The 18,529-nt window shown below is 38.1% G+C and overlaps 1 protein-coding gene across 2 annotated transcripts; it reads left to right on the top strand.

Annotated features, from left to right (window-relative positions):
* Positions 1-34: 34 nt before the first annotated feature.
* Positions 35-17,127, top strand: PECR (peroxisomal trans-2-enoyl-CoA reductase). Of its 2 annotated transcripts, XM_062607791.1 has the most exons (8): positions 37-216; positions 3,283-3,416; positions 10,506-10,671; positions 11,339-11,420; positions 13,413-13,509; positions 15,792-15,902; positions 16,498-16,609; positions 16,732-17,127. In XM_062607791.1, the coding sequence occupies exons 1-8, from the start codon at positions 102-104 to the stop codon at positions 16,818-16,820; spliced, it is 906 nt and encodes a 301-aa protein (XP_062463775.1). In that variant the 5' UTR covers positions 37-101; the 3' UTR covers positions 16,821-17,127. The 2 variants fall into 2 exon arrangements, with proteins under 2 accessions (XP_062463776.1, XP_062463775.1); XM_062607792.1 differs by lacking the exon at positions 16,498-16,609 and having other exon boundaries at positions 35-216.
* The last annotated feature ends 1,402 nt before the right edge of the window (positions 17,128-18,529 follow it).

The raw sequence follows: 18,529 nt of genomic DNA on the forward strand, positions 1-18,529 counted from the left end.
TCCGCGCACCCGGGGCGGGCGGGGCCGCGTGTCACGTGGCGGGGGTGGTGGCCGTGGCGGCCGTGGCTGTTGTGCGAGGCGCTGTGTGAGAGAAGGGGAAGATGGCGGGGACGCACGGGCTGCTGGCGGCCGGACTGTTCCGCAGGCGGGTGGCCATCGTCACTGGCGGCGGCACCGGCATTGGCAAGGCCATTGCCGCCGACTTGCTGGCGTTAGGTGGGCACGGGGAGGGTCCGCTAGGAGACCCGGTGGGGTAGCGGGGCAAGGTGGGTGTCGGGGGAGCGGGGGCCGGGAGTGAGGTGAAGGCGGGGGATGGAGTTTGAAGGAGAAGGCTCGGGGGATTGTGTTGCGTTTTGGGGGTGGGCAGCGCTCGGAAGCGGCTGAGGAGTTTGTGAGTGGGATGTTGTGACAGGAGTCAGTGAACAGTGAGGACGGGATGAGGTTGATGTGGGATTGTATCTTTTGACCTGCTTGCACTTAAAAGGAGACATTATTCTAAACTAGAGTGGTCAAAGTGAAGCTATATTAAGCTCGGACCCTTTCATATTTTCTCTTAACCGAGTTTTCATCTTGCTCAACTGGAGGATTTACTTGGTTGTTAAACTGAATCTTATGGAGTAATATAGTTTTGAACTGTTGTCTGCATGGGCAGCTTAAGAGAAATGGTGCTTCTCACTCGGTGCTTGTGACAGAAATGTCCTGAAGTTAATCTTAGCCGCTTTGTGGGTTTTCTTACCATATTGATTGTAGAGAAATGGTAGAGTCTGGAGTGAAAGGCAATCTTCTGAGTAATCTACCTTGCAACACCTTTTCTGCAGGTTTCAGTGTAATTGCTAGGGATCATTGGCATCAGGCTTGTTTCAGATAACATGTGTTACCACTGTTGATTAGCTCTCTTCGGATTACCAGCGCTATTATGCCATACTCCCTGTGGTTTGTGCTCTTGGAATGAGCACTGTGCTATTTTGGTGGGTAGTAAAGAGCTTTCTTGGTTAAGACTGCTGGGAGGCATCTTTGCCTCTCCTGGCCTTTATCACAGATTTCCACATATTCAGTGGAGATGAAGTGAGGACTAGTTGTGCTACCTTTGTATTACTGGTGAACTAAGCAGCTTTTTTAAGCTGTAAGGACATGCTGCCTTGAAGAGGTGCTTTTTAGGCATCATCGTGTTGTTCGATGAAGTTACACAGTTACCTTAAAATTGTACTTAATTTGATCTGCATTATTTTTCTCAAACAAAGTAACAGAAGCATATATCCATAACATCCTAAATAGAAAACAAGGCTACAAATCATATGTGAGAAAATGAAGAAAGAACTATGGCTGAAGTTCATCTGTGTAACTGTGTTTACCTGCAGTTTTGCTGGCTACTCCTGACAAGAAAACAACCAGGAATTATTTCCATGTATACTTTGCACTGTAGGTTGTATCATTTTGGAGGAGTGCTGGATGGACAGAAAATGCCTGTAGAAGCAGTGACAGATAATGTCAGTCGTGATGTAGTTTGCTTTTACAAGCAGTCTTGTATGAAGCCTTATGTACAGGTTTAAACCTTCTATCTGGAAAACTGTGCTCTTTCTCCCCTGACTTTATCAGGAAATGGCCTGGTTATTCTTTGTGAATTAAAATAGGTGAAGTTTGTATAGTAAGTACCAAGTGTACCTCAGTGAGTTAGAATCTCCCCATCCACCAGTTATTTAGCAAAACGATAGTCTTTTACTGGACCTTACTCACTATCAGTGTGTGTATTAATAAGCGCTTAAGTTGGTAAATATAACTGTGCTACTATGATTTAGTATTTTGTGTTAATTGTTAATTGTGTGTGCCAGTTTATGAGCTCTGCGTTAATCAGGTGGTTGTACAAGTGATTGGAGTTCTTAATTTAAAAATCAGGAGATGTCAGAGACTAATCTTTACGTGTGTTGTTTTAAATGGCCACTGATTGAAGCTGAAGCTCCCATTCCTAGGGATATGTAGTTACAGCACTTCCTTCTGGAAGAATTAAACTCCTTTATTTATTTACTTTTATGTATAGTTTTACAAAACAGCCTGAGCCAAATGAACAGCTTGCTGCTCTTTACACCTACTAGTTATTTTGAGCTGATTCTCGTGGTTTTTTGATCATGAGAGGCCAAATTCTGCTCAGCAAAATAGCAACAGCAATAACAAAAAAAAAACAACCAACCAACACAAAAAAAGAAAACAACCAAAAAACAACCCCCCAAAACCCCACCAACCCACCTGTCAATATGTTATTTTTTTTTTGTGGTTTTGGCTGGTTGAGGGTGTTGAATTGGTCTATGTTGAAGCAGGTGAGCAGCAGAGCTGCTGGATGGCTTCTGCTGGGCTTCTGAGACTATGGAAGGAGGGAACTGGGAGCAAGATGTCCTTGCCTGCTTGGCAGTAGAAGCTAGTAATTTGCTTATCCATAATACAAAATTGTATGCCTACTGGATTTGCATTAGGAATTAATTTGGTGTGCTCTGCTTTTGTCTGTGTAGTAGCAATTGCTGAAACCTGAAAGCTGTCCTGAGTTCACTGGTGTGACAGAGAAACTAGACTGGTTGTAGTGTAAGTGCTTGCCATTAATTTGGCAGCTGCATTGTTTTTCTCTGTAGAATGAATCCTCCTGCCTCCAAATGCTGAAATAAAAAACAACAGAAGACTTGAGCTCCTGCCTTTTTTTTCTTCTCCTTTCTGAGCTAGGATTCTGCAGTGTGTGGTGATGCCAGAGGGAAGTCTCTGTTCTTGCTGTCTATAGTCTGCAGATAGGAATTAATCTTGTGAGGCTGTCATCCTTCCCTTCAGTCTCTGTAGTGTTAAAAAGTATTTTCTCACTGCTAGTCCAAATTACACCCAGACATGCAGTAAGATTATTTTTTGTGGTTTTAGGAGCAAGTGGTTGTTTGTGATCAAGACCTGCTGAAACATCTTTAATTCATGTAATTGATAAACGCAGCTGTGAGCAGAGGCAGCAGAAGTGATAACTAAGAGCTGGTTTGCCGACTCTGCAATTCACAGCCTATCTTCCCTTCTGCAGGAAGGACAGGAAACCTTGTAGACATTTTTTTGATTGCTCTTCTCCTGGCACAGTGGGATCTTGTTGATAAGAAGCACCTGACATCAGTAACTTCTCTTGCAAGAATTTCAAGACTGTATCTTCTAGACAGTGACTAATAAACTTGCATCCTACAAGATACCTCCACAATGTTATTAAAAAAGCCCAGCATAACTGTAACTTTAACTATGTTACCTGAAAGATGTTTCATTTTGTCTCTACAGGTTGCAATGTTGTTATTGCCTCTCGTAAATTTGACCGATTAAAAGCTGCTGCAGAAGAACTGACTAATAAATTTTCTTCCATCAGTCCTGCCAAAGTGACTCCCATACAGTGCAATATCCGCAATGAAGATGAGGTAAAGACTAGTGATGTTGTTCTGGGGATTAACATGTCTAAAGTATATTCTGTATATAAATTCCCAGCTCTCCAAAGCTCTGCTCTGTTCTTCTCAAAAGTGGCTTAGGATAGGGAAAAAGTGCAGTAAAGCACTGTTAAACTGATCTAGATAAATTTGCTTTCCAAGGGAAGACTGTTTTTTAACCACCTAAGCAAGAAAGCATTTTTAACTGCAAATATTTTTCTGACCATGCATACGTATTTCAGATATTTCTGGGAGAAGCAGACTTTGGAACTGGCATGTTCCACAGCCGAGTCAGAGCACACTTAGCATGGTTCTTTGTCACATTGCTGTGACAGCAGTGAGGGGGTGTTAACTTGTGAGGATGGAGACCTCAGAATAGTTCCTTCAATCAGGAAGTCATAGCATGGAATCTCGATGCCTGTGACTTGACACAAGTGCCCGGCATTGTCAGTTTGGCTTGTATTGAAGAAAAAAAAAACAACAACCAAACAAAACAAAAAACACACACACACAAAAAAAGCCAAACCCAAATGCTATGGATATTATTATTTTTAGCCACATTTCAAATTTTGGTTACAATTTGTGGTGTGCCTCATTACGAACTCTATTACTATCCCACTCTAGTTGCTTTTTTTTCTTCAGATTGTGAAGAATGGAAGATGAAAAGCAAAAGTACTTAATCCACATTCTTCAGAAGTCAGCATTCACATCCTAGTTTTTTAATTATGTAATTAAACATTTAAAAGTCTATCATCAGGTTGGACTTAATTTACTGAAGAGAAATTGAAAATATTCTAGTAACCACTGACTGCTACATTTTTCTTAACCTTTCAAAGTCTCTGTTAAATTCTAGTGTAACTTAAATTCTAGTATAACTTACTTAATGACCTTCACTAGCTATGTAGGTTCTGGAAATAGCCTAACTTACAACCATAAAGCAAATAAAAAATAAAATACTTCCCTCAGGAACAGCTAGTGCTATAAAATACTTAGTGATATACTCAGACTTTCTCTCCTGAAGGAGGTGAGCCTTGAGGCTGTGCAGTATGTCACTTCACCTACCAGTGAATTTTAGGTTAGCATTTACTAGCATCAGCAGTACGATATAATAGGTTATGGCAGATGTCAGAGGGCAACTTACATGATTAAAGCTACGGGAGAGAAAAGGCTTAAGCCTTCTTTCACATCACTGTTCTTGCAGAAAGTACTCTTGGCATGCTCAATAACCTTCTGCAGGTAAATCTTATTTCTGCGTCAGTTTAAAAATGAGTTAGTGGGAACTGCAGTGTTCTGTGAGATGATAGGGAGCTTGGACAGCAAAATGAAGTAATCTGCACTAAACAAACTACCATTCATTTGTTCCCTGTTTATTAAGTGTGACTACATATTTGACAAAACAGCCTTAGATGGCTTTGGAAACTTTTTTGAAGGTGCTTTTAAAGCCTATTTTATAGTGCTGTATAAAGTTTTTTGGCATTATTCTGTTACTGGTAGCCAAGCTGATAACTTGGAGAAAACTTCTGCTTTGCTATTACTCTGCACTTTCGTCATAGAATTGGCTTGTTTCCCATGTAGTTTTAATCTACTCATTTACAGATGCACCTGAACTTTTAATACAGTGTTGGAGAAGCCTCTATTAGGCATCTCCCACCAGTGCAAGTTCTCTTAAATCATAGAATCATAGAATAGTTAGGGTTGGAAAGGACCTTAAGATCATCTAGTTCCAACCCCCCTGTCATGGGCAGGGACACCTCACACTAAACCATCTCACCCAAGGATTCATCCAACCTGGCCTTGAACACTGTCAGGGATGGAGCATTCACAGCCTCCCTGGGCAACCCATTCCAATGCCTCACCAACCTAACAGGAAAGAATTTCTCCCTTATATCCAGTCTAATCCAATTCCCCTGTTTAAGTTTGGATCTGTTACCCCTTGTCCTGTCACTACAGTGTGACTGTTAAATCATTGCCATTTCATATCTGTTTCTATTGAAGAGAGGATTGAGAAGAGTAAGGTAAATTAAACTCTAGTCTTGCATTTTTCAGTCATCAACTCTGTCTTATAGTTTGATTCACGTCAGTTCTCCAGCTGCTCTTACTACTTTCTGTTGAAATCTTATTTAGAAAAAAAAACACTATGAAAACTTCATAAGCCTTTTGTGGAAGTTTTAAATAAGGAATGCAATTTCTGTTGTGTGTTAACATAAGAACTTCTGTATTCATGCTAAACAAATATTGATCCATTCCAGATGCCCATCTCCAAGACCAGATATTTTTAATGGTTAGAGACATCCTGTGATTTTTGTTCTTTAGCTCGTTTTTCTGTTTCAACAAGGGAAAAAACTTTGGAGTTCAGGTCCTCCTTAGATCTCAGAACTGACCCATCACAAGCTACAAAGCCCAGGAAGCTTCCTGAAGAACTACATAATTCATTTAGTATTTCCTTCTGTTTGACATCTCACTGAAACCTTTCTAAGAGTAAGTCTTTCTCTTAAAGGAAGCCACAGTTATCACCTTTAAGAACAAGCCATCTGTTTGTACAGTGGCATGCCCTTTTTTTTTTTTTTTTTTTTTTACATCCCTACATCTCTACCAGTTGTTCTGTGTTTCTTTAAAGGTCCCTTTGAACTTTGTCATGGCTTTAATTTTATAATAGGGCAAACTAGAGGGAGAGATTCTCAGTAGAGGAGATTTGAGGAAAATGAAAGTGCTTTCAAAATTGCCAGATGGTCTTTTAGTTTGCTTGGGCTTTTTCACCTCCTAGTAGAAATCTTAAACTAACTGACCTGCTTTGGAGGTGACACAGCTCATTCCTCCTGTGTATCTTAGTCTGGATCTGTGAAATTCAAGCATTAGAATATTCAGCCCTCATCATAGAGTGCAGTTGGTTTGTTAGAGCTCTTTCTGACATAGGAAGAGTCAGAGGAGGTGCAGTGAATTAATTGCTGCAGGAGCTTGATGGCAGATATGGCAATAGCTTAAGGAATTCACATTTTGAAGTCTCTTAATCTTCTCCTCGGAGGCCTTCTTGCTCTCTAGCAAAGCTTACTTTTAATTTTATGTACAAGAAATAATCTTACTTGATGGAAGATTTTCAGCCACTGCATAATCTGTCAGGCTTATTTGTCATAAATTTGCTGCTGCTGCTTTTGGCTAGTTTTCTACCAACAGTTTTGTGAAGGCTAACATATCTGGTTTGTTTTTAAATATGGAAGAGTAAAGGGTTCTGGGATGCCAGTAAGAACAACTGAGGTTTTTCTGCTTTGTCTTCATTGAGCCTTATTCTGAAGTAATGTCTGTGCACCTGTTCCTTGTCTCCGTGGTCTGGAGTATGTAGTGGTCAATATGGCTTCTTGGTGATTATGAAGCTGAAGTGATTGTAATTATTTCAGTGTTTTCTAGTACCGCCCACATAATTGTTGAATATAACAACAGCGGATCAGGTTGCTCTTGCTGAGATGCAGGCTAGACAGCTCTGCGTGTGCCTTTTGAAACCAAGCTCTTTTTCCAAAATCTAATTAATTAATTAATTCCAGTGCCTCAGTGTAATTGTGGTCATACTGGAGGAGAGAGATCCCCTCCTTTTTCCATTATGAAAAGAGCTTTCTATTTATCTTTGTAGGTGTTGGGAAGGGGAAGCATTTATTTGTGTATCTTAAATACTGAACTACAGAAAATCTGTTGACAGGGGAAAGACAGACATGAGGAAGTTTTTACCTTTGTAAAGCCTTTGTCATACATGCTCTGGACAAACATTTACTTAACTGACACATAGATAAGTAGAAGACATATCTGGGTAAGTGGAAGATAAAACTTTTTACTTCTAGTAGGCCAGTGTTTTTGAAATCAGCAATTCAGAATTCTGTACACAGTGTCCCCTTTCTGTACTTAAGCTCCAGCAATAATTGTGGCTGGATCAGACCCTGAGGGTAAAACCGATCACTTGGACATCTGACAAACGGGATTCCTTGAGACAGACTCAGTGCAGTACTATTTAGTGCTTACTTTGTGTCTGAGTTCACTAGTAGCTTTTCTTTTCCAATCAACTTTATAGCTTGGCATAGTCCCAGTTGCTTAGTAAATACTGTGTGAAGCCTGTAGTGGAAGGTTGTGGCTTGGTGGAGAGCTATGGGTAAGAGATTCTTCTTGTACTTTAATACAACAGTAGCACAATGAAAAAGTAACTGTTATCACTGGGCAAGAATGGCTGCTGGTTCTAGTCCCCACATAGAAAATCTCTAACACTCTGTAGTGGGTAGTTTGCCTGGTGAGCTTTACTCAAGCTCCAGGTGACATGTGGACATGCAAGTGGACATTTGTCCCTTTCCTGTCTCAGCAAGTACTGTCTGTGCAAGTGTGCTAGTGCATAATACTTTTGAGTTGCAGTCACACAAAAATGGTCCTTACTGAACAGCACCAGTCTTCTGGTTATGTCTGAAGTGCCTGGTTTTGTTCTTTTCAGTCTTTTTCAGAAGAGTATCCTAAACTGTTAACTCTGCCTTGTACAGTTTTGCTTTGCTTCAGAGAGTCTTTAGTAGCTTTTTAATAAAGTTCTTTCTGTGTGGATTTTGAATATTTAGGAATAGAAAGGAATCTTCTTCAGTTCTCACTGTGATTTAAATGTGTTCTACCAGACCTTCTTTCTTACCGTGCTGGTGGCTGCTGTCACCATGTTTACTGTAACCGGGAGAAGCACTGCAATGGTGCTTTTTCTATATCACAGAAGACATTGTGAAGATTGCTACAGCTGGAGCCATCCGAGCTGTCACTAGAAAGCTGCCACCTGCTAGCTTTTGCTGGTTTTCTGAAAGCAGAACTGATACACAGTTGGGTTTTAGGTTTGGGTTGGGGTTATTTTTGTTTGATTTTTGTTTGTTTGTTTTGGTGGTGTTTTAATTTTTAATTGCCTCTGGATTATGGGACAAGACGTAAGAACAGTTTCTTAAGATATACGTGGCCTATTTTGAATTGATTCATCATAGCATGTTTTGTCTACCTGTTGAAAACTTGTAATTTTTTTTTCCCCAGTGGATTTTTCTTCTGATAACTTACTGGGTTTGTTGGTTTTGTTTTGTTTTTTTTTTTACTATTATTAGCATTTTCCTTTTTCTCTCACCCACCCTGACCCCCCAGCCTGAATAGCCTTAGTCTGTTCAAACATTCCTTGTACCGAAACCATTTCTCTTTCGTAAATAAGACCATACTTCAGTGGCTTATGGACAACAATATTCAAAGCAAGATTTTCAGGCTAACAAGGAGAAGAGTTTGATAGGCTGAGCAAAGCATGATTTTTGTTGCCTGTTGAGGTATAACTTGTTTTTCTCTGGTTGTGAGCAAACCCACAAGTCTTTGTGGCATGATGCTTCTCACAAGCCATGGGTTTGGGACTGCAGTCACAAATGCCATATTTTTTTTTTTTCCTCTCAGATCCCTCAAGCTGCGGTGACTGATCTGAGGAATAAGATGACATTCAAAACTTAAAGATGGTGATTTAGGCATCAAAATTATTTTCTTAGGCAATTTTTTTTCTCAGGAAGCATTAGTTTTCAGTCAGGCTTCAGCCACTATATGTTTAGATTCTTTTCTTCAGGGAGGTGCATCCTTACAGGATCCATACTGTCCTGTTAAACAATCCTGAACTGTAAGGCAGCTATTTATGGGACTGAGTTAGTGACACTCTTGGTGAGATACAGATCGTGCATTGCTGGTTCTTTCATTTTTTGGTGTTTTCTACTGCTAATTCAGTATAGAGGAAGGCTGATTGACATCCTTCCCTTAGCCAAATCTCAGAAGTAGCATCGCTCCTAATGTTTGGTTGGGTTTTTTTTCTTGTTTGGTTTTGTTGTTTGTTTTTTTTTTTTCATTTTTGTCTGTGTTTTCTTTGACCACAGAAGATAGATTAACTTTTTATGTGTGCTTGAGTAGGAATAACTGATGCATCCTATCTAGTTACGATAGGTAATGTAAACAGGAAACAGTCATGTTGTCCCATTTCCCCTGTTTCTTGAGATAAAGATTAAATTATTAAGCAGTTGCTACAGAGTTATTACTCTCTTGTAGTAGGAAATGTACATCAGCTTTGATATCTGTAAAATCTTTGAATGCTTTGAAATATCTTCTCCTCCAGAAGCTCTCTTGTGCTTAGTGTGAATGTGTGGCAAAACTTCTCTACTTCCAAAAAAAGACAATGTAAAAAGTCTTAGTTTACAGCCTGTAGCTCAGATTAGGTCAGTGTCAGAGCTAGGTTTAGGTTCTCAAATTCTCTTTCTTTCTGTATGCACTTAAGCCACTTTTTTTCTGCACTGACAGCTGCTTGAGTGAGTGAATAACACGTCTACTGCTATTTGTTGTTAATAACTTCTCAGAGTACCCAAAGGTAAATAGTGCCAGACAGGGCTCTTAATTATAGTATTCATCCTGCTTGTAGACAGACAGTACCTGCTTAGTCAAATATTCACCTTTCTTTTGCTAAAGAACACAGCCTGTAGTATTTTCATATTTTTTTAGAATTTATGTGTTTTGGGATAACAAACTAACCTTCTTGGTCTCTGTAAGAAGAGTGGCTGTTGTTAACTCATATATCAGAGCTTTAATGAATGTACAAAATGTCTAGATAAGAGTGTTAAAACTTCACAAGATGACTTATGTTTTATATGTAAAATGCTCAGATACATATGTCAGAAGAAAAATATCATAGTTTTTTTATAAGGAATGTTTCCAGCATCTGGTGTGAACAACCCACTCTTGTGAAAAATGTCCTAAGGTGGTTCTTGGTAGGTCTTAAGTAGCTGGCTTTTGTGTATGTTTGCTTTTATAAACCTTCAGCAGCTTAAATCCCCTTCTTTTTTTACTGCTGGTATTTTATGTAGCACCTGGGTTATAACAGGAAGATCTCCTAAGTAAACATGGACTTGGCCTAATTCTTCTTGGTTGACTAAACTTGTCATACTGATCTTCCAGCCTTTATGAAGGCTGGTGCTTCCTGTTTATGTCTGAAAAGGGTATGAGAGAGAAAATACTGTCTCAGAATGAAATTGGGTATATAGTTTAATCAGAATACTATACTAACAAATATTGTTTCAGGTAGAAGCTTTGGTGAAGTCTACACTAAGTCTGTATGGGAAGATTGACTTCCTGGTGAATAATGGAGGGGGCCAATTTGTAAGGCCGTCTGAAGCCATAAGTGCAAAAGGCTGGAATGCTGTGATAGACACAAATCTGACAGGGACCTTCTACTGCTGCAAAGCAGGTAAGAACTGCACATAAAGCATTTTTTGTTGGTTTGGTTTGTTTTTTTTACAGCAATGCCAGAAGACAAGAAACATAAAGCTTCCCTACCTTCTTTTTTCACACACTTACCTGACAGTGGATATTTGTTTTCACAATCTCATCCAAAGCTTTATGTTAAACTGTACATTACATGTGTTCATATATACAAACATACATTTAGGGAGCTATGATCTTAGGTTAAGTGCAGATTTGGGGAGTCAATTGGCTTGGATACTCACTTAAACAATTGTAGGAAAGCCACTTAATTTCTGTGGCCTGAATCCACTGTGTCTAATACAGGAAAAGATTTCTCTCCTATCAGGGGTGTAAATTTAGCTTTAAATTTAAGCATGGTACACAATTCTTAGATAACACCGGGAATGTGGAAAAGAAAGTAACTTATGTGGAAGAATGGATTCTTGACTTCCACCAGAATGCTTCTTGAAGAAGATCAAGCCCCATCTGGACCACACCTGTTACCCACCCAGTGGTGAGGCTATAGTACAAAGAGCAGATTGTTTTATCTAAATCCACACAGGAAATGTGCAGTGTAATTGGAGTTAGGAGTCCAAATTTGGCTCCAGTTGGCCAGTTTGTTTGCCTGCATTTCTTCTGATATTTATAGCTTATCTTCTTCCTTCATACAGTGTACAATGCTTGGATGAAGGAACATGGAGGAGTCATTGTCAACGTTACTGTTACCGTGAGAAATGGGTTTCCTGGAATGTCGTAATATATATTTTATTTTTACATTTTGCTATGTTTTCCCCCTAGAAGTGCTAATTGCTCCAAAAGACTTCGTTTTAGAAAGGGCAGCAGAAGAGCATAGAAATACTGCAGTTAGGTCAAGAGAGGACAATCGTATCACTTGGCTGTATGTGTGGGGATCTCTTCCTAATTCAGTGGAGACTATAGGAGTAGATGGCATCTCTGTTCTCTGACAACTTGTTTGTAGGAAACTATGAAGCAAGACTTGCTAGCAAAATGGTATGCTAGTGGGACTAGTTGCACTTAAATGCAACCTTTACTTTCTCTCCAAATTTCTGGAGAATTTACGAGAATTTGGCCTCTGTTGTTTTCGTCTTCTACTGTCGGTGTAGAGGTGCTGATGGTGTAATGAGTTACGGGAATAGTGGAGTAGGAGGAACATTTCTAGTATGTTCCCAGGTTTTGGCTTTGTCCTTTGGGTCATGTAATGTCTGCCTTTCCTGTTTTCCATTTTGCTCTCGCTTTTGTAGCCACCCTTCTTGGAGAAGGTCTTGGATACAGATAATTGGTTCTGTTTGCTCTGCACCTTTCTTGGAGCAGGAGTGTCATGGGTACAAACATACTACCACATTTGTAGTTCTTTTATAGTGACTCAAATGATCACAGCTGTCTGTATGAAACTGCAGCATCCTCCCCATATCTCTGTGTATACTATATTTATGCAAATTCCTTTATCCTCAAAATGGAGGTGAGCCAGGCATCATCCAGTCTGACACTTTTCCACCAAAAAAAAATTTTTCAAAGGAGAAATAATGCTCAGAACATGAATTCAAATTAAATCTCAAAGTTGGTAAAATTCGGCATTTTGACAGTTTCTTAATAAAAAGTCTAAATTTCTTCTTTGAAACCACTTATTTTTTAAATTTGAAATTAAATTTCTATTGAAGAAAATATAAAAATGTAATCTGAGCAAATGTTACATTGCCTCTCTTTGTCCTGATTCAGAGTTTAAAGCTTTAATTTTTTTTTATTTTTTTGTTTTAAGTAGCAACAGTATTTTCTCACTAGCTTGTTGGCAGTTCAAAATACATTTAGATATCCACAGGGTGGTGCTGAAGTTACAGTTGAGTTTCTCCATTTTGGTTAAGTATGGTTGAAATGTCACACCAGATAGGCTGAAGCTCTATTTGAGAGTTGAACCAAGAGATAAAAAAACTAATCCCGAATAACAGTGGGAAGAAAGTTTTCAAAAAAACTGTTGTGTGTGGATGAGGATGGACAAAACTACTTTCAAATTAAATTCTTGTTGATTTGAGAGTTGGTTTAGAAATGTACTGTTGAAAATGACTTGCCTTTACGAATCCAGCCACCACTTGTGCCAAAAATCACCTGATACATTTTTCCAGAAATATAACTTCTGAACATAAAACTAGTCACTTTTTTTTTGCTCATAGTGTGCCTGGAGGTTATTTATTTATGGCCTAAACATATGAATAAGTTGGGTTTTGTTATATTTTCCTTAAGTTTTTCTTATTTCTTTCCTGGTATTTGAGAAGCTATTGTATCTATCTTCTCTAAGTCTGTTTTGTTAGTCTAAAGGTATTAAAGTCTATTAGTTGTCTCTGCATCCCACTTTCTGCTGTTCATCATTGCAGTCATTTTGTGTGCATTTGCTCAGCCTTGTAAACAGTTTACATTTTGTAGTTTTACACAGTTTGAACTTTGCCTTCAGTTGAAAACAAAAACATTTTATAAGCCTGCTTCTGCAATAAAACATAGCTGGCCTCATGTCACATTGGGGAAGAGGTGATAAGTATTTCCCGAAGTGACAGGAAATCATAGCATAGATTGTTTAAACTGTGACGGTATGATCAAACTTACAAACTAGAAAATCTCTCGCAGCTGGTCCAGTCATAGAAAGCTACTCTGAATACCCTGGTGAGGATGTGGTAGAAGTAACATTGGGCACTGTTAGCTGGGGGAACAGATGCTTCTTTTGCTTTTTCTCAATAGGCATTCAGGAGCTGCAAGAGCTGCAGTGAATAACCTAACCAAGACTTTGGCTTTAGAATGGGCCCACAGCGGAGTAAGAATCAACAGCATTGCTCTTGTAAGTAATGGCAAATGATTAGCCATCATACATGTTCAAGGCTAAAACTTTCATACTAAAAGGGATTTAAAAATCTATAGCCTGTAACTGTTTGTGGATTATTTATATATCTCTTTATAATTTCCCCATCTACATTCTTCAGGTCATTTAGAGTGTTTTGTACTGTTCAGATGATGAACCAGAGATGGAGGATAAAATTGCTTCTGCTTTCTCCTTTGATTTGGCACTCTTGTTTTGATACGGGTTTTGTTTGTTTGTATGTTTGTTTGATGGGGGGGAGGGGGGGGTGTTATCTAGCTTAATGAAATGATACCTGGGAGGGTTGTTGACCTGTCTTACAAACCCTTGACATAAAATTACCAAATGCTTTGCATTTCAGTAATGATTATGTTATTTCTGAACTCATAAATTTTTTTCTATTTGAGGTGCAGGTATGTTGATGGTTCCCACCTGTGTTTACAAAGTTATTTTGAAAATCTTTTGAATGTATCACAATGTCTTTACTTTGTCTTCTACATGTTAAATTGGTTGGGTTTAGGCATAAATTTTGTTTATTTATTTAGAGTATTTAGAGTGGCTCCTCTCTCAAAGACATTATGTATAAAAATGTGTATTCTGATTATTTTTTTTTTTTTCTTATCAAATATATGCAGACAGGAAACCACTATACAGGTCAGCTAAAATACGCATGTCACATTTCTGAGGAAGTAGTTAGCATGTAGCAGTTGTTTTACATACTTGCATGGAAAAAGCAGCTATATTTTTCTAGTGCATGGTGCTGCAGACATAGGGGTTATATAGAAGCCCTGGCTTTAACATTTAAGGTTGTGTGATCTGTTGTGATCTGTGTCATCTTCAGTCTTAACCACAATTTATTTTGCACATTTACTCCCTTGAGAGCAAAAGAGGAAAGGAAAACTTTGTCTAGCTCTTTCTACATTCAGCATTTATCTTATCTCACAACACAGTTAAGCGTCAGATTTGTTTAACTGGTCCCTAGGAAAATCTTTGTACTATCTTTGTAGGATGTCTGTATATCCTATTGTGCCTCTTGTCCTAAAACATCTGGCTCACTTTCTTTGGCATAGCACAGAATGCTTAATGACAGATGTGTGTTGATCATTCAGGTAGTGGCTCTTACTTAGCCTCCGTGAGGCCCAAGTCATCAGGAGACTTGTTAAGGCTTGGTTTTCCTGTTTATTTGTTTTTTCTGATTTATCAAGTCATTGATAAGTCATTGGGAAGTCATTAAGACAGCATTATTATGTGAATATATTTTTCAGGCATGCTAATTACCTCATGAATCATACTAATTATACATTATAGCATATGTCAAAAGAAGTTTTTGACAAGCAAACACTTCAGTGGTTTGGCTTTTTCAGAAGGATTTGCTAGCTTTGTTACTGTGGGGGTCACAAAAATCCATGTAATAGTTACAGTAACACTTCATATCCTTCCGTCACATTTGTGGACACAAATAAACCTGTGGTAACCATATAAAACAGTAAACATTTTATAGGAGCAGAGTAATATGTAGGGAATAGGCACATAGACAGGGAAATGCATTCTAAAAAAATAGTTTCACATACCAGTTACTTCCCTGGCTCCCAAAACCTAGCATTCACATTTCACAGATACCTTAGAAGAGAAATCTTAGCATGTATGCCATGGATGAACTCAAGTTTTGTTATCTTATTTCAACTTGAGTCCCAAAGGTTCTGTCATAACTCATCTATGTAATTCTGTGTCACCACTGCTGTAGACTTTATCTTCCCTCTCAAGTCTAACCTGGACTGTATAATTATCAGAGCAAAGACAGTCACCTTTTTCTGTTTCTATAGCAGCTAAATAGGGAGAGTCCAAACTCTGATTGTGAAATCTGTCTGCTTCCATAATTCACAAGAAAACCAATCTAGCATTCTTACAGATTACAAGAAACTGTTGAGAACTTGTTCTTGGGGCTTTGTAGTTTTCTGCTGTAAGTTAATATGAAATGCTTGCCATTTCAAAACGGCCTTCTTCCTGTGCCCTCCACTGTAGTCATTGAAGTGACAGCAGAGAATTAGAATAATCTGAATTACTTTGCTTGAATAGAGATGTGAGTAGCAGCCAAATTACCTTATTCTATAAATTATACTCTTCCATTAAATTTCAAAACTTGCATTCAAATGCTGTTTGGGTACTTTAATGCTACAGAAAATGACAACTTCACAGTTTTACAATGATCACAGTTTAAACAATATGCAAGAGAACTTAATTTTCACTATGCTGTTTTAAAATAGGGACTAGTTTTTTCAGAAACTGCTGTTGCAAATTATGGAGAACAAGGCACAATGATGTGGTTAAAGATCATACCAAGTATTCCTGCCAAGAGGTCAGCGGTTCCTGAGGAGGTAATGTACTTCAGAACATTTGTGATATTTCTACTTCTGTGTCTCTATTTTGAAGCCTCTTTGTTATATGGAGAATAAAAAAGATTTAATTTTGCACTGTGATGGATTATTAAAAAAGAAAAAAGCTTGTGGTAATGTGTAGTAGTGCCAAGCAGGAGACCTAACCAATAGTCACTGAAAGTTTAATTTAGATGCTTCTTACAGTTGAAGTGTTTAATAGTAGATACCAGTTTCTGAAAAAGTTGCCTTCCAACAAGAAGGACTGAAAGAAGGAATTTAATATGAAAAAAAGTGTATCTTAAAAGTACTTAGCTCTCTTCCACCAAGAATGTGCATCTTTGATAAACTGTTCAACTCTTTTGTTTGATTTTTTTTTTTTTTTTTTTTTTTTTTTTTTGTTACCTAGTGTTGATCATTGAGAGCTTACTGGTTTTCAACTGTTATGTACCTGAAGTTTGAGGCTGGAAATATGGCTTTAAGAGTCTTTAGTTTTCATTTCTGAGTAGAAAACTTTGGTATATCTTGCCTGCAAAAGTTTTTACAAGAACAATTCCCAACAGTTTAAGAAAGATTAAAATTGTTATTCTTGTGTTAGATCTCTCCTTCAGTGTGTTTCCTGCTGTCTCCAGCTGCTTCTTACATAACTGGGATAACTCTGACTGTGGATGGTGGCCAAAGTTTATATAGGTGTCCCCTAGAGATACCTGGTAAGAAACGGGATACAAAACAGTGCCCATCAAGTTATTGAAGTCAGGCAATGGGAGGGCACAAAAGTAAAATGCCTCAATTCTCAATCAGTTAAGTATATTGTTTTATTTGTTTTCTTCAGATCACGACAGATGGCCCTCACCACCAGAAGGAAAAAATTCTGAAATGCTTCAAAAGCTTCTTTCTGGCAAATTCAAGCCAAAGCTGTAAAAAGAATGATATTTCACCTTATTCCTAGTTACACACTTGCTGGTAATCTTGCTTTGTGATTTGGGCTGCTTACTCTCAGTAAACTTTTTTTTTTTTTCCTTATACATAACTACATTGAGTACCCTGATCTTTGATTTATATTTTAAACTTGAAAGGCAGTACGTAGTGAATTTCTTCTGTGAAAACACTCACTGCCCTGAAAACATTCAGTCTCCCGGGGAGGGAAGGTATAAAAGACATTCTCCATTTGTACAAGCATTAAGAGTCTGAGACAGAAGTGAATAAGTAACACTTATTTTGAAGTAAAGGGAGTAGAGAGGGAATGTTTCAGAATCCTTCTGTTGCTGATGAATTTGGAGAAAACGTTATTTAAATCTCTGTTATTAGTTCCATTGATAACCCTTGACCTAGCTGTTAGCTCTAACCTATTTCTATTCTGCCACAATCACTGATGATTTGAAGACTGAGTAGGTATTTCTCTACTTAGAGTTAAAAATACTCTCTACTCTCTCCTCAGAATTGAAAATAAGACAGAATACTGTTATTAATGTTTCAAACTCCTGTAGGCATATCATATTGGAAGCGTTTTTAATTGTTTGCAGATACAGCGACATAATGGAGTTAAGATGGTGGCAACTTAAGTTTGATAATCAGATAATAAACTTAAGCTTTAACATACGGTGACGGAAAATAGTATAGATTCAACAATTTAACATGAAAAATCTTGAAGCAAAACCTGTGGTGTACATTGCAGTGCTTTCTGCAGTATGCTATATTGTGAAAGCAGAAAGTTGGAATCCTTCATTTACTTCTTAAAATGCTTTCTATCCATACTCTGTTCTCTTACAGTGTTAATGCAGTTTTGTTCTTCCGTGTCTCAACACGGTGTGATTTTTGTGATCAATGGAGAGATTCCATTTAAAAAACAGGAACCTTGCAATATATCACTTGAAGAGGCTATATTTGTCATTACTCACTTTTTAAAATTCACTTCAAGGCAATTGTTCCCGTGTCTGGTAACTTTATGTTTGCTGCAACAACTGAAATTCGTGGAATCAAGTTGCCGCTATAGAAGCGATCTCTTTAATACTTCATTTTGGGTCGAATGTAAGAGTGTCTGCAAAGAGAATCTTTGCCTGTTTGTTCTATGCAAAGTGTTTGACTTTTATGTCTTTCATTAAAATATGGGAACTTGCATACCTACATGTAAATTGCTTCTTCTTTTGAAAACCTGAATGTGAGTTTGAGGGGAGGGTGTTGGGACCAAAACACTTTCTCCTTTTGATATGGCCTCTTTCCTTAGTAACTGGGTGCTCATTCATATGGTATAAGCTCGTACAAAGATAAAAATCAGCCTTTTTCAAACTTCTTGTGAAAGGTGTATTTTTATTATTGCAAATATTAGTTCAGGGTACACAGCAAGAAAATTCTTGGAAGAAAAGGCACCCATTAGATAACTAACTATAGCAGCCTGGCCCATTTCATTTAAGGAAAATTATTTTGTTTGTTAAGAGATTATTTCTACATTCTTCACATTTTTCTGTAAAAGAAGATTAAACATGAACAGGCTTGAGACTTGTGCAATTTATTTTCTCTTCACATTTGACTGTGACCTTTTGTGATACATGTGGACTGTAGATTTGATGTGAAATGGAAGTGATTTGCTAAAACTAAATTACTTTCACTATATCCCAGAACTTGATTAGACC

This window comes from Pezoporus occidentalis, unplaced genomic scaffold (assembly GCF_034315485.1).
Source record: "Pezoporus occidentalis ecotype Australia unplaced genomic scaffold, CSIRO_AGI_Poc_V1 ctg126, whole genome shotgun sequence".
Classification (NCBI taxonomy): Eukaryota; Metazoa; Chordata; class Aves; order Psittaciformes; family Psittacidae; genus Pezoporus; species Pezoporus occidentalis.

Excerpts from the sequence above, each read along its gene's own strand:
- PECR (XM_062607791.1), top strand. The coding sequence starts at position 102 with ATGGCGGGGACGCACGGGCTGCTGGCGGCCGGACTGTTCCGCAGGCGG. Across the intron at positions 217-3,282 it reads CGCCGACTTGCTGGCGTTAG|GTTGCAATGTTGTTATTGCC; the intron begins GTGGGCACGGGG and ends TTGTCTCTACAG. Across the intron at positions 10,672-11,338 it reads CTTCTACTGCTGCAAAGCAG|TGTACAATGCTTGGATGAAG; the intron begins GTAAGAACTGCA and ends TCCTTCATACAG.